Source organism: Xenopus tropicalis, chromosome 10 (assembly GCF_000004195.4).
Source record: "Xenopus tropicalis strain Nigerian chromosome 10, UCB_Xtro_10.0, whole genome shotgun sequence".
NCBI lineage: Eukaryota > Metazoa > Chordata > Amphibia > Anura > Pipidae > Xenopus > Xenopus tropicalis.
In genome coordinates, this window is record NC_030686.2 from 46,466,546 (window position 1) to 46,480,842 (window position 14,297).

Consider the following 14,297-nt stretch of genomic DNA (forward strand, 5'->3'; position numbering starts at 1 on the left):
GGAAGGGACTGGGGCTGTGGATAGCAGGTATAGTAGGGAGAGATGGTGCCTATAGTAGCAGTGGGATAATATCCTCTGGGAAGAGACTTGGGCTGTGGGATAGCAGGTATAGTAGGGAGAGATGGTGCCTATAGTAACAGTGGGGGGATAATAGCCTCTGGGAAGGGACTGGGGCTGGGGGATAGCAGGTATAGTAGGGAGAGATGGTGCCTATAGTAGCAGTGGGATAATATCCTCTGGGAAGGGACTTGGGCTGTGGGATAGCAGGTATAGTAGGGAGAGATGGTGCCTATAGTAGCAGTGGGATAATATCCTCTGGGAAGGGACTTGGGCTGTGGGATAGCAGGTATAGTAGGGAGAGATGGTGCCTATAGTAACAGTGGGGGGATAATAGCCTCTGGGAAGGGACTGGGGCTGGGGGATAGCAGGTATAGTAGGGGGAGATGGTGCCTATAGTAGCAGTGGGGGGATAATAGCCTCTGGGAAGGGACTGGGGCTGTGGGATAGCAGGTATAGTAGGGAGAGATGGTGCCTATAGTAGCAGTGGGGGGATAATAGCCTCTGGGAAGGGACTGGGGCTGTGGGATAGCGGGTATAGTAGGGAGAGATGGTGCCTATAGTAGCAGTGGGGGGGATAATAGCATCTGGGAAGGGACTGGGGCTGTGGGATAGCAGGTATAGTAGGGAGAGATGGTGCCTATAGTAGCAGTGGGGGGATAATAGCCTCTAGAAGGGACTGGGGCTGGGGATAGTAGGTATAGTAGGGAGAGATGGTACCTATAGTAGCAGTGGGGGGATAATAGCCTCTGGGAAGGGACTGGGGCTGTGGGATAGCAGGTATAGTAGGGGGAGATGGTGCCTATAGTAGCAGTGGGGGGATAATAGCCTCTGGGAAGGGGACTGGGGCTGGGGGATAGCAGGTATAGTAGGGAGAGATGGTGCCTATAGTAGCAGTGGGGGGATAATAGCCTCTGGGAAGGGACTGGGGCTGTGGATAGCAGGTATAGTAGGGGGGAGATGGTGCCTATAGTAGCAGTGGGGGAATAATAGCCTCTGGAAGGGACTGGGGCTGTGGGATAGCAGGTATAGTAGGGAGAGATGGTGCTATAGTAGCAGTGGGGGGATAATAGCCTCTGGGAAGGGACTGGGGCTGTGGGATAGCAGGTATAGTAGGGAGAGATGGTGCCTATAGTAGCAGTGGGGGGATAATAGCCTCTAGAAGGGACTGGGGCTGGGGATAGTAGGTATAGTAGGGAGAGATGGTACCTATAGTAGCAGTGGGGGATAATAGCCTCTGGGAAGGGACTGGGGCTGGGGGATAGCAGGTATAGTAGGGAGAGATGGTGCCTATAGTAGCAGTGGGGGGATAATAGCCTCTGGGAAGGGACTGGGGCTGGGGATAGCAGGTATAGTAGGGAGAGATGGTGCCTATAGTAGCAGTGGGGGGATAATAGCCTCTGGGAAGGGACTGGGGCTGTGGGATAGCAGGTATAGTAGGGAGAGATGGTGCCTATAGTAGCAGTGGGGGGATAATAGCCTCTGGGAAGGGACTGGGGCTGTGGGATAGCGGGTATAGTAGGGAGAGATGGTGCCTATAGTAGCAGTGGGGGGGATAATAGCCTCTGGGAAGGGACTGGGGCTGTGGGATAGCAGGTATAGTAGGGAGAGATGGTGCCTATAGTAGCAGTGGGGGGATAATAGCCTCTGGGAAGGGACTGGGGCTGTGGGATAGCAGGTATAGTAGGGAGAGATGGTGCCTATAGTAGCAGTGGGGGGATAATAGCCTCTGGGAAGGGACTGGGGCTGTGGGATAGCAGGTATAGTAGGGAGAGATGGTGCCTATAGTAACAGTGGGGGGATAATAGCCTCTGGGAAGGGACTGGGGCTGTGGGATAGCAGGTATAGTAGGGAGAGATGGTGCCTATAGTAGCAGTGGGATAATATCTCTGGGAAGGGACTTGGGCTGTGGATAGCAGGTATAGTAGGAGAGATGGTGCCTATAGTAGCAGTGGGGGGATAATAGCCTCTGGGAAGGGACTGGGGCTGTGGGATAGCAGGTATAGTAGGGAGAGATGGTGCCTATAGTAGCAGTGGGGGATAATAGCCTCTGGGAAGGGACTGGGGCTGTGGGATAGCAGGTATAGTAGGGAGAGATGGTGCCTATAGTAACAGTGGGGGGATAATAGCCTCTGGGAAGGGACTGGGGCTGTGGGATAGCAGGTATAGTAGGGAGAGATGGTGCCTATAGTAGCAGTGGGATAATATCCTCTGGGAAGGGACTTGGGCTGTGGGATAGCAGGTATAGTAGGGAGAGATGGTGCCTATAGTAACAGTGGGGGGGATAATAGCCTCTGGGAAGGGACTGGGGCTGTGGGATAGCAGGTATAGTAGGAGAGATGGTGCCTATAGTAGCAGTGGGATAATATCCTCTGGGAAGGGACTTGGGCTGTGGGATAGCAGGTATAGTAGGGAGAGATGGTGCCTATAGTAGCAGTGGGGGGATAATAGCCTCTGGGAAGGGACTGGGGCTGTGGGATAGCAGGTATAGTAGGGAGAGATGGTGCCTATAGTAGCAGTGGGGGGATAATAGCCTCTGGGAAGGGACTGGGGCTGTGGGATAGCAGGTATAGTAGGGAGAGATGGTGCCCTATAGTAGCAGTGGGGGGGATAATAGCCTCTGGGAAGGGACTGGGCTGGGGGATAGCAGGTATAGTAGGGAGAGATGGTGCCTATAGTAGCAGTGGGATAATAGCCTCTGGGAAGGGACTGGGGCTGTGGGATAGCAGGTATAGTAGGGAGAGATGGTGCCTATAGTAGCAGTGGGGGGGATAATAGCCTCTGGGAAGGGACTGGGGCGGGGGGATAGCAGGTATAGTAGGGGGAGTTGAGCTCATACTGAAAGTGAAAGTGATAGTGGGAAGGGGAGAGGGATAAAGGGAGGCGCAGGAATCTGTAGGACACACACGGAGGGAGCAGGGAGAGACTCAGTACTTACATAGTAAGTAAGCGCAGCGCAGACTGTTGGGCAGAGAGACATTCGGTGCCGGAGAGAGGGCAGAGCACAGGGGGTATGGGATGCGCATTATGGGATATATGGGGACTGGCACAGGGGGTATGGGATGTACATTATGGGATATATGGGGACTGGCACAGGGGGTATGGGATGCGCATTATGGGATATATGGGGACTGGCACAGGGGGTATGGGATGCGCATTATGGGATATATGGGGACTGGCACAGGGGGTATGGGATGCGCATTATGGGATATATAGGGACTGGCACAGGGGGTATGGGATGCGCATTATGGGATATATGGGGACTGGCACAGGGGGTATGGGATGTACATTATGGGATATATGGGGACTGGCACAGGGGGTTATGGGATGCGCATTATGGATATATGGGGACTGGCACAGGGGGTATGGGATGTACATTATGGGATATATGGGACTGGCACAGGGGGTATGGGATGCGCATTATGGGATATCAGGGGAACTGGCACAGGGGTATGGGTATGCCGCATTGATGGGCATATTATGGGGACTGGCCACAGGGGGTATGGGATGCGCCATTATGGGATATATAGGGACTGGCACAGGGGGTATGGGTATGCGCATTATGGGATATATGGGATGGCACTGGGGGTATGGGGATGCGCATTATGGGATATATGGGGACTGGCACAGGGGGTAGGGGAATTGCGGCTATTATGGGATATGATGGGGACTGGCACAGGGGGTATGGGATGCGCATTATGGGATATATGGGGACTGGCACAGGGGGTATGGGATGCACTTATGGGAATATATGGGGACTGGCACAGGGGGTATGGGATGCACATTATGGGATATATGGGAGACTGGCACAGGGGGTATGGTGCGCATATGGGATATTGGGGGCAAGGGTATGGATGCGGCATATGGATATATGGGGACTGGCACAGGGGGTATGGGGATGTCGCATTATGGGATATATGGGGACTGGCACAGGGGGTATGGGATGCGCATTATGGGATATATGGGGACTGCACAGGGGTATGGGATGCGCATTATGGATATATGGGGACTGGCACAGGGGGTATGGGATCGCATTATGGGATATATGGGGACTGGCACAGGGGTATGGGATTGCGCATTATGGATATATGGGGACTGGCACAAGGGGTATGGGATGCGCATTATGGATATATGGGACTGGCACAGGGGGTATGGGATGCGCATTATGGGATATATGGGGACTGGCACAGGGGGGTATGGATGCGCATTATGGGATATATGGGGACTGGCACAGGGGTATGGATGCGCATTATGGGATATATGGGGACTGGCACAGGGGGTATGGGATGCGCATTATGGGATATATGGGGACTGGCACAGGGGGTATGGGATGCGCATTATGGGATATATGGGGACTGGCACAGGGGGTATGGGATGCGCATTATGGGATATATGGGACTGGCACAGGGGGTATGGGATGCGCATTATGGGATATATGGGGATGGCACCAGGGGGTATGGGATGGCATTTATGGATATATGGGACTGGCACAGGGGGTATGGGATGCGCATTATGGGATATATGGGGACTGGCACAGGGGGTATGGGATGTACATTATGGGATATATGGGGACTGGCACAGGGGGTATGGGATGCGCATTATGGGATATATGGGGACTGGCACAGGGGGTATGGGATGTACATTATGGGATATATGGGGACTGGCACAGGGGGTATGGGATGTACATTATGGGATATATGGGGACTGGCACAGGGGGTATGGGATATGGGATCACTAAATCACTACCACATCACTAATCACATCAACACATACCAGAAATGGGTCGGTTCTGCCAGTTGTTGGTAGGAAACATCTAAACACAGGAGAAATAGAACAGAAATAACATACCTACTGCCAGCAGGGCCTTCAGCAGATACTCCATCTGTAGCTGAACTACAACTCCCAGCAACCTACCAACCACTCAGGCATTGGCAGTGGTGGTTAAACTGCAAGCGGATTCCCAGCCATGTCCCCTGTACCCCCCCCCCCCCCCCCCCGCAGGGCTTTCTAGTTATCCGCATGGCAGCACAGTGAGTAGCACAGCTGAACCAATCACAATAACCCATTCACTCCCTGATCCCCCCTACTATAGCTGCTGTTGGTTTGTCCCAAAGACAAGCTACCAGTCTATTTGCAGTACTTAGGCCACCTTGACCAGATAGGAAAAGCGCTTCGTGCCACATTGGGCTCTAACCTTTATCCCTCACAGCTGGAGTAGTTACTTGTAGTTGTAAATGAGGAGCTAATTAGCCATTTACTTTGGGGTTTGTGTGTGTTTAGTCTGCCCTCCCATCCCAGTTAGAATTGTGTAGTTGCATCTGCAGTGTTATTTTTACCCTATCTGGGGTTGTGTAATTATATTAATTTAAAGGGTAACTTTACCTTCATCATGTTGATACAGTCCATTATTTTTCTCTATCCACATATAAAATCCCATCCTGATAATGCGACTGTTGTACACTAATGCTGCATGACTTCCCAGAAAGCAGTACAGGCTGCGGCACTAATCTAAATCACATGTTTGGCCCTGTGCCGCGTGGATTTTATGTGTATGCGGTTATTTATACAGTGGAAGCTCAGCTGGGCTCTCCCTACAGAGCGAGGGGCTCCAGGTTTGGGTTGCTAAGCGGATGGGAGTGACCCAGTTGGGGGAATACGCTAATCCCAGTCTCAGTACAGATACAGTAATGGGAAGCATGTGTGTTGGGGGTCATTTCCCACTGAGCGGGGCTTTTGCACCCCCTCTGGGGACTGCGGGGATTCACAGCGTCCTGCCCCGGCCAGGGTCACATGACATGTCAATGGGTCCTTTTAGTTTTGTTATTATTTGGTACAGACCTGGGCTGCACAATAACAGGATAGAGCTTGGCAGGAATCCCATATGATAGGCACGTGCCCGGTAGCATTGGCTCGGTGCCCACCCACCGCAGAATGAGGGGGCCGCTGTGTATTATGCAAAGGGAACTTTTTAGATTCAATGCATTATGTTTTTTACCCATAATGCAGAGAGGGTGGTTTTTTTTTACCCACAATCCCGGCATAATCGTTGGCATGATTGCACTCTAAATAGTATTAATAGGGATTGCCTCATTTCCCTCCCTTGATGCTGAAATAACGGCTGCACGCCTGCGACACGGGCCGAGGTGGGAACCCTGGAATAACCGCCAGTTTCAGGGCGGCAGTAGCTCCAGGTTCCCCCTGTGCCAACTGGTGCAAAGAATGAGATGGCAGCCCAGAACGCGTCCATATCTGCGCTATCACACTTGGGAGTGGGTCTGTAAATCAGCCCTAATATATATATAGTATATAGTGCTACTGTACGCAGGGCTGTAAGTTTGTACAGTACATGGGGGGTAACACAATACACCTAACTGTGTTAGGCCCCCTCAGTGGGGCAACTTATGGTGCCCATACACGTGACTGGCAATGCCCACACTGCACTGCTCCACCCGTCCTTACCAGGACCCCTGTCCCACTACTGTGCGCCCCCTATAGTCACACTCCCCATGCCCGATGCTACCTTCTTATTACGGGTGCGCCAAATCTGCTATTTTGGGATTCTGCCAAACCCCGAATCCTTCGCAAAAGATTTGAGCAAATGATGCAATGGAAGGGTTAAAAAGTCCCTGTTTATATGATGAAAAGTCACGATTGAAAGGATTTGGTTTTGGTTTGGCCAGGCACGTATATGTATGTATGTATAACTTTATTTATAAAGCGCCACAAGGATACGCAGCGCTGTACAGTCTTACAATATACACAATTACACCCAGGGAGAATAATAAATAAATACAATATATATATATAAATGCACAGGGAGTAAGTGCCATGTGGTGTGGTCCCTGCCCCGTAGAGCTTACAATCACCCAACTCCTTATAGAGATGCACCAAACCCAGAATGTTTAGAGAAAGAGTTGGGCAACTACTGAGCCGAACCCTAATTTGCTTATGGAAATGAGGCTATGGAAGGGTTAAACATGTTCCCGTAACCTGAAGTCACATGACTAAGGGCTCTGATGCGGTTGGGACAAACACTTGGATTTGGCCAAATCGTAATCCTCCTAAAAAGGCCGAATCTTCCCCAAACCCAATCCTGGTTCGGCGCATCCCTACGTCTTACAGACCCTGTGTGTATCAGACCCCTTGGTTCCCCTCACAGGGCCCCTGCCATAGCAACGGCCAGAGCCGCTCTGATCCGGCATGGGAACCGCACTGAGCTCTAACAACTGGCGGCTGGGGCAGCTGTTCCACAGGGCAGCAGGGGTACAAGGTTTCATTCTATGCACAGATATATACACATATACACATAAACACAGATATATACACACATACATACACATATACACAGATATACACACATATACACACACATATATACACACATATACACATATACACACACATATATACACACATATACACATATATACACACATATACACACATATATACACACATAGTTACATAGTTACATAGGGTTGAAAAAAGACCATTGTCCATCAAGTTCAACCCATCCGAGTAAACCCAGCACTCACAACCTATACACTCACATACATAACTATATATACACACACATACACATATATATATACACACATATACACACATACACACACATATACACAGATATACACACACATATACTGTATACACACATATACACACACACATACACATATATATACACTATACAGCTAATCAGATCTTTGGTTTTCTTTTCTTCCAGGACTGTAATAATAGTCTATACAAGATGGCCCCCATTCTACACTCTACCCATTCGACACTCTCCCTAAGCCTAATCCTATGTGCACTCTCCCTAAGGCTCATCTCTGGCACTCACACAGGTATGTACCGTGCAGTTGCATTTCAGCCTTGCACTAATCTCCATTGTTCTCCAGCTCTTTGGCCGTATGATCTGTTACAGCGTCCCACATTCGGGGGTTTAGCCGAATCCAAAAAAAAGTGGATTGGGTGCAAAACCCCCTAAAGTCAGGGTACGTGGTGCAGTAGGAGTATAACAGCACGGAGACCAATGGCCGGGCCACCTGCCCCACCCCCTGAGCTGCCCCCATACCCACGTCTGACAGTGACCCCCCCCCCAGCCTGGGGTAGCTCATATCCCACCTTATATACAGTAGGGGGAGTGGCCTCTCCCAAGCACAACATGCATCAATGGCCGCCCTCTCCCTAATGAAACAGAGGGTCTATCCTAGCGTCCATTCCCCCCATAGTTACAATCACTGGGTGCAACCATTTTTGCAAAAGGAAAGGGAGGGGGCACAATATCAAAAGACAGTATTTTGGTCTCCCTTTATACAATGTCATGGCATTGAAATCCGTTGTGTTAGTGTATGATGGGCATTAAATGAAAGCGAGGCAGCTGCAATACTTACTGATATCTAGCCCTACATCTGCTTCACTTCCTGTTCTGGGCTAATCCCGCCCATTGCTGAGTCAGAGGGCGGTACCAGTTAGTGGTTATAAGGGTTTTTTGGTTTTTTTTGCTGTAAAGCTGTACAAACGGGACCTGAGGTGATGCTGGGAGTTGTAGTTTTTTTATGGGGTGGGGCATTTGTATAAATCCGCTAATATAATGCCAGTATACCCACAGCAAACTGCTGGAATAGTAATTGTTATTGTGCTTTCCCCCTCAGCCATCGAGTGCAGCTGTGGAACAACATATACCATGAAGCCCAGTGAAAAGGACGTTACCATAAAGTGCACCAACATCGCTGAAAAGGAGACATTTACAGTGACCTGGAAACAAAAGGACGACAAAGGGAAATGCCAGGGAAAGCAGATCCAGTCTCTGCAGATCCGGCCCAAAGTAACAAACCACACTGAGACCGACACTGCTTCCCTCAATTACTATCCCGACTACAAAGTTGCAGCGCTCACTATCTACAACATACGGGAGAATAAGAGCTACTGCATCGGGGTGGAGTCGACGGAGGATATCCTTAAGCCAACTGATTGCACCTTTACGGTGGTGGTGGAAGGTGAGGAGAGCGGTTAGGGATTAGTTCTCTATTGGTCTAATGTGTTGGGCTTCGTGTGATTGGTCAGTGAGTACCATAGTGGCCCCAGTGACCTATTAGGGTCTTTGTTGCTTAGTTGGAGTGCAATGTTGGGGCCAATCAGAAGTGCTAATGTTTCCTGATGGGCCCCAACACTGCACCCCAAACTGAGCAGGTCACTGGGGCCACTACTCCCACAAATTCTCCTTTATCCCCTTTCCATCTCTTCTCCTCTTATAATTCTTCCCTCTCTCTTTCCCACTCCCTCATTGTCCCCTCGTCTGTCTTTTCTCCTTCACCTTTTTTTATCCTTCTCTCCTTCTCCCCCTTTTCCATCCTCCCCAATGGTTTGACCTTAGTCTTCTTCATCCTCCTTTCCACCCTGTCTTCTTTTCTCCCTACCCCCCTTCCCACTCCGTGCCCCGTCCATTTCTACCCTACCCCCTGGCTATGAAGTTCCTTCAAGGTAAAGAGACCACAAAGAGGGGCAATAGGGGGCCCAAATAGGGTTGCCACCTGGCCAATATGAGTGATGCCTGATGCCAATGTTATTAATAGAGAATAAAGATGGGAACCCTAGACTCAAAAAGCTCAGGACCATAGATGCCCATACCATTGTGCAAGTGGATGAGAGTTGCAGCTGTGAGTGGCCTAGGGTACGGCAAGGGGAATCATGGTGCCAGCTGGTTGGTTGGATTAGAGGGTCCAATGAAGCCTGTGCCTATGGAAGATCTGCCAGTATCACTGGGAACCAGTCTGGCCCAGACCCCCAGTCTGTACTTTTCCTGTCCAGTTTGTATAATGTTCCGGGGGGGGCACTGTTGTGCGCCTCCTATTTATACAAAGCCCCTGAATGAAGTGAATATGGACCCCTGCGAAATTCTGCACAGATGGCATCAACGTTTGGCATCTTTTTGTTCTTTATTCCCAGAGAAAGAGCCACCTCCCTCCCAACAACCACTTGCAGCCAACGGTAACAAAGGTGAGTATTTTTGTATTTTTGTCTCCTGTTTGAATAAAGTACCCCCTATTGTAATATATAAGGATATTATAGCTCACCAAGGAGTTCCATGACCATATAAAGGCAAGAGACAGAGGTTCATGAAATGCTTTGGTGACTTCTAATAGCCTCATATTTTACAACAGGGGGTACATTATTTATTATAATATACAAGTTTCAGGGAGTCATGTGACAGAAATTACATCACTACATAACTGATGACATCACTAAGCACCGACTATAACTAATGATATCACTAAGCTCCGATTATAACTGATGACATCACTAAGCACCAATTATAACTACTGTAATGATTTCACTAAGCACCGACTATAACTGATGACATCACCAATTATAACCTATATAAATGATGATATCACTAAGAACCATTTTTAAGGATATAATTTACAACTATTCATGGCTCTTGTGTATTATATAGTAAATAATACATATTTTACAACAGGGGGTACATTATTTATTATAATACACAAGGTTCAGTGAGTCATGTAACAGAAATGACATCACCAAGCTCCAATTATAACCTATGACATCACTAAGCTTAGTTTATAAGGATATAATTTCATGATATTCATGGCTCTTGTGTATTATAAGTATATATATATACAAGCTCCGCCCCCCCTCCCAACCAGCGTTGATAGAACTGGGCCCCACATGAAAATCTTTTTAGGGGCCCCATTCTGCAGCTCACATTCTTTTTACTGACATTTTCCTTAGTGTCGGAGGCTTCCGAGTCGGACAAAGGAGATGATGGAAAGCCAGGTGGTAAGTGTTTAACATTTTTATTTAGTTACGGGGGGAATTGATTTCACACGCGCAAATAAAATAATAGAGAACGCTGTACCTTGCCATCTCCTGTTGGAACAGATAAGGCTCTAATATCACCTTGAACATCCTTTTCTATGGGACAGCTATTACTGCAGCCTATTGGAGGGATATTTTCCTATTGGCCAAGGGGTGTTATGGGTAATATATGGTATAAAATGGGAGGAGCCACCATGTTCTCTCTCTTTGGACTCCACTCTCTGGAGGGGGTGGGGCTGCTGGAGAACCTGGGGTTTTAGTGAAGGAGTCGCCGCCATGTCCCTATAATATGGAGGGCTCCTTAGTGGGGCTTCATGACTGAGGGGTTTGTAGTGAGTTATAGGGAAGCCCCTGTTATAGCTGCTCTATGGGTGTGACAGGGTTAACTGTGTATTGGGAGGTCCCCTCTGGCCTATATGTAGGGGGCATATATCCCTGATAAACCAAATGTGCCCATTGGTGGGGTTATGTTGCTGGGCTATGTGCCAGAAGGGAAGGGATGGCTGTATTATTGTGGGTGTTACTTGGCCTTTAAACCTATGAAGTTGGCGGATATGGCATGTGGGTGGTTCCGGATATGCAAAAACTGTCATCTCTTTATTCTACAGGTATCAAATATCTCTGGTTTCTGACTTTGCTGATTTTGGTTGTCATAGTAGCAGCTACCTTCTTCATTTATAAGGTGAGGCATGGGGTTCACTTGCATTTTGATTGGTGCCTGTGCCACCGACCAATCGAAACGCACCAACATTAGGGTTAGACTTATCTTTTCATCAGACCTTTACTACTAACTCCCCAGTCTGCCATTTTAACCAGCCCCTGGTTGCTAGGGTGCGGTATCCCTGCAAGTCAAATAGCAGATTTAACGATGAGAGGCCAATGGGTGTTAATAAAGATTTCCTAGTAATAGTTCCCCTTTATTATTTCCTTCCAACAAAAACCATCATGGGGGGTGCCCTTGGCAGGCAAAGAATTGCTGGGATCCAGTGGTACTGACTAAGGGTACGTTGGGGTACTTACTAAGGGTATGCTGGGGTACTTACTAAGGGTATGCTGGGGTACTTACTAAGGGTATGCTGGGGTACTTACTAAGGGTATGCTGGGGTACTTACTAAGGGTATGCCACTGGGGCCAATTAGTTGTATGGGGGCAGGGTCGGACTTCCGGGGTCACTGGGAAAATACTTGATGGGCGTGGCCCCCACCGACCCGGTACGTAGCACGAGGGAGGAGCTTGTGACTGGGGTGGGGGTACAATTGTGGCCGTACAGTGACCAATGAGTGTTGTGTTTGCAGAGAAAGCTGCAGGATTTACAGCGGCAGGTACATAATTTGCAGCAAGCAATGTGGGAAGAAGACGTCCAATCAGAGACGAGCAAAATGTGCCCCCAACCAAAGCCAGCAGCGAATGGGCAGCCGGATTTCTCCACTTTCATTTCCACCTCCGAGACCTAAGGGTGGATTTATTCAAGGTTTATTGGATCATTTATTCAGGTTTTTGCTGTGATTTGAGAAAAAAAAAGTCCCCAATTTGGATAATGGAATTTTCGAGATTTATCAATTGAGAGAATCGCCAACGGCAACGCGGCATTGGGCAGCGCCTTCTAACCTCCCTGGGTTTCCGAGAACAAGTCGACTTATTCGCCAAATCAATGATCCGATGATTTCAAGAGGTTTTTAAAAATAGACAAAAATGTCGCACAATCCCCTGTATCTTTGGAAGTAACGTGGGTTCCGCTTTAACTTGCCCTTTAATCAAGGGGAAACGCGGAGCCAGCGAAAACGATTACGACAATTTAACCGCAAATTTACGTTTTGACTTAAATCCTCATTAACGGAATCCTGCCAATGTGGATAATGGGGCTCATACTCATCCATTTCCCACCGCACCCCCTAACCCCCTGCAGGGCCCCCCCCCACCCACCCTGGGCATCTATTGACAAACAGCAGCTTTTACTCCCCCTCCCTTTTTAAAAAAACTGTACACAGACTTATCTACACGAGAGGTGGACGATTGGACAGTTTGCACAGAGTATTAATTTGAGCCTCCGCACTCACCGTCCTAAGGCAGACACGCACCCACAGCCCCCTGCGAAGGAGTGCAGATACACTGTAATATGAGTCCGTGCACAGTTCCATATACCTATGGCACATAGGGATTCCCCTGTACTAAGCACAATTCAGCAGGAACAGCCCCCTAAGTTTACTCATAGCCTGTACAGAGAGATACCATAAAACTATGGCACATAGGGATTCCCCTGTACTAAGCACAATTCAGCAGGAACAGCCCCCTAAGTTTACTCATAGCCTGTACAGAGAGATACCATAAAACTATGGCACATTGGGATTCCCCTGTACTAAGCACAATTCAGCAGGAACAGCCCCCTAAGTTTGCCCATAGCCTGTACAGAGAGATACCATAAAACTATGGCACATAGGGATTCCCCTGTACTAAGCACAATTCAGCAGGAACAGCCCCCTAAGTTTGCTCATAGCCTGTACAGAGAGATACCATAAAACTATGGCACATAGGGATTCCCCTGTACTAAGCACAATTCAGCAGGAACAGCTCCCTAAGTTTGCTCATAGCCTGTACAGAGAGATACCATAAAACTATGGCACATAGGGATTCCCCTGTACTAAGCACAATTCAGCAGGAACAGCCCCCTAAGTTTGCTCATAGCCTGTACAGAGAGATACCATAAAACTATGGCACATAGGGATTCCCCTGTACTAAGCACAATTCAGCAGGAACAGCCCCCTAAGTTTGCTCATAGCCTGTACAGAGAGATACCATAAAACTATGGCACATAGGGATTCCCCTGTACTAAGCACAATTCAGCAGGAACAGCCCCCTAAGTTTGCTCATAGCCTGTACAGAGAGATACCATAAAACTATGGAGGCAGCATAGGGATTCCCCTGTACTAAGCACAATTCAGCAGGAACAGCCCCATATGATGGCTACATGAAAGCTGGTTAGTGCTGCCCTGTGCATTCTTTCCATGGGCATGGCAAAAAAAATATTTTTGCTGCGCTGGACGCGGCAGAGCTTTTTGTCCCTAATCACATTTTTTAAATGTTGGCAGGTGTTCCTGTATTAGGCACAATTCAGCAGGAACAGCCTGAAAAACTATGGCAGCATAAGGATTCCCCTGTACTAAGCATAATTCACAATGTACTAAGGGGGCCCCGCAAAAATGGTCCCAGTCCGACCCTGTCTATGTGTACAAAGCTTTATTTTTAATGTTTTATATTTTTATATTCAATTTAATCTATTCACTTTGCCTTTATATCCATTATCATATCACTGTTGCTTAGATCATCACTGGCCAATCAGCTTGCAGGCAGGCACTGTGTGGCTATGTATTATAGGAATTGACGTGTGTATGTGATTGGGCAGC

The 14,297-nt window shown here is 48.5% G+C and overlaps 1 protein-coding gene across 1 annotated transcript; it reads left to right on the forward strand.

Annotated features, from left to right (window-relative positions):
• The first annotated feature begins 2,913 nt into the window (after positions 1-2,913).
• Positions 2,914-12,858, forward strand: LOC101732056. Its single transcript, XM_031894504.1, has 7 exons — positions 2,914-2,998; positions 7,784-7,901; positions 8,712-9,056; positions 10,006-10,056; positions 10,810-10,857; positions 11,505-11,578; positions 12,192-12,858. The coding sequence occupies exons 2-7, from the start codon at positions 7,808-7,810 to the stop codon at positions 12,348-12,350; spliced, it is 771 nt and encodes a 256-aa protein (XP_031750364.1). The 5' UTR covers positions 2,914-2,998; positions 7,784-7,807; the 3' UTR covers positions 12,351-12,858.
• Positions 12,859-14,297: the final 1,439 nt, after the last annotated feature.

What these genes read in the sequence shown, in the direction of transcription:
- LOC101732056 (XM_031894504.1), top strand. Translation starts at nt 7,808, where the DNA reads ATGGCCCCCATTCTACACTCTACCCATTCGACACTCTCCCTAAGCCTA. An exon ending in CATCTCTGGCACTCACACAG is followed by an intron (nt 7,902 to 8,711) that starts GTATGTACCGTG and finishes TTTCCCCCTCAG; the next exon opens with CCATCGAGTGCAGCTGTGGA. An exon ending in CTACCTTCTTCATTTATAAG is followed by an intron (nt 11,579 to 12,191) that starts GTGAGGCATGGG and finishes TTGTGTTTGCAG; the next exon opens with AGAAAGCTGCAGGATTTACA.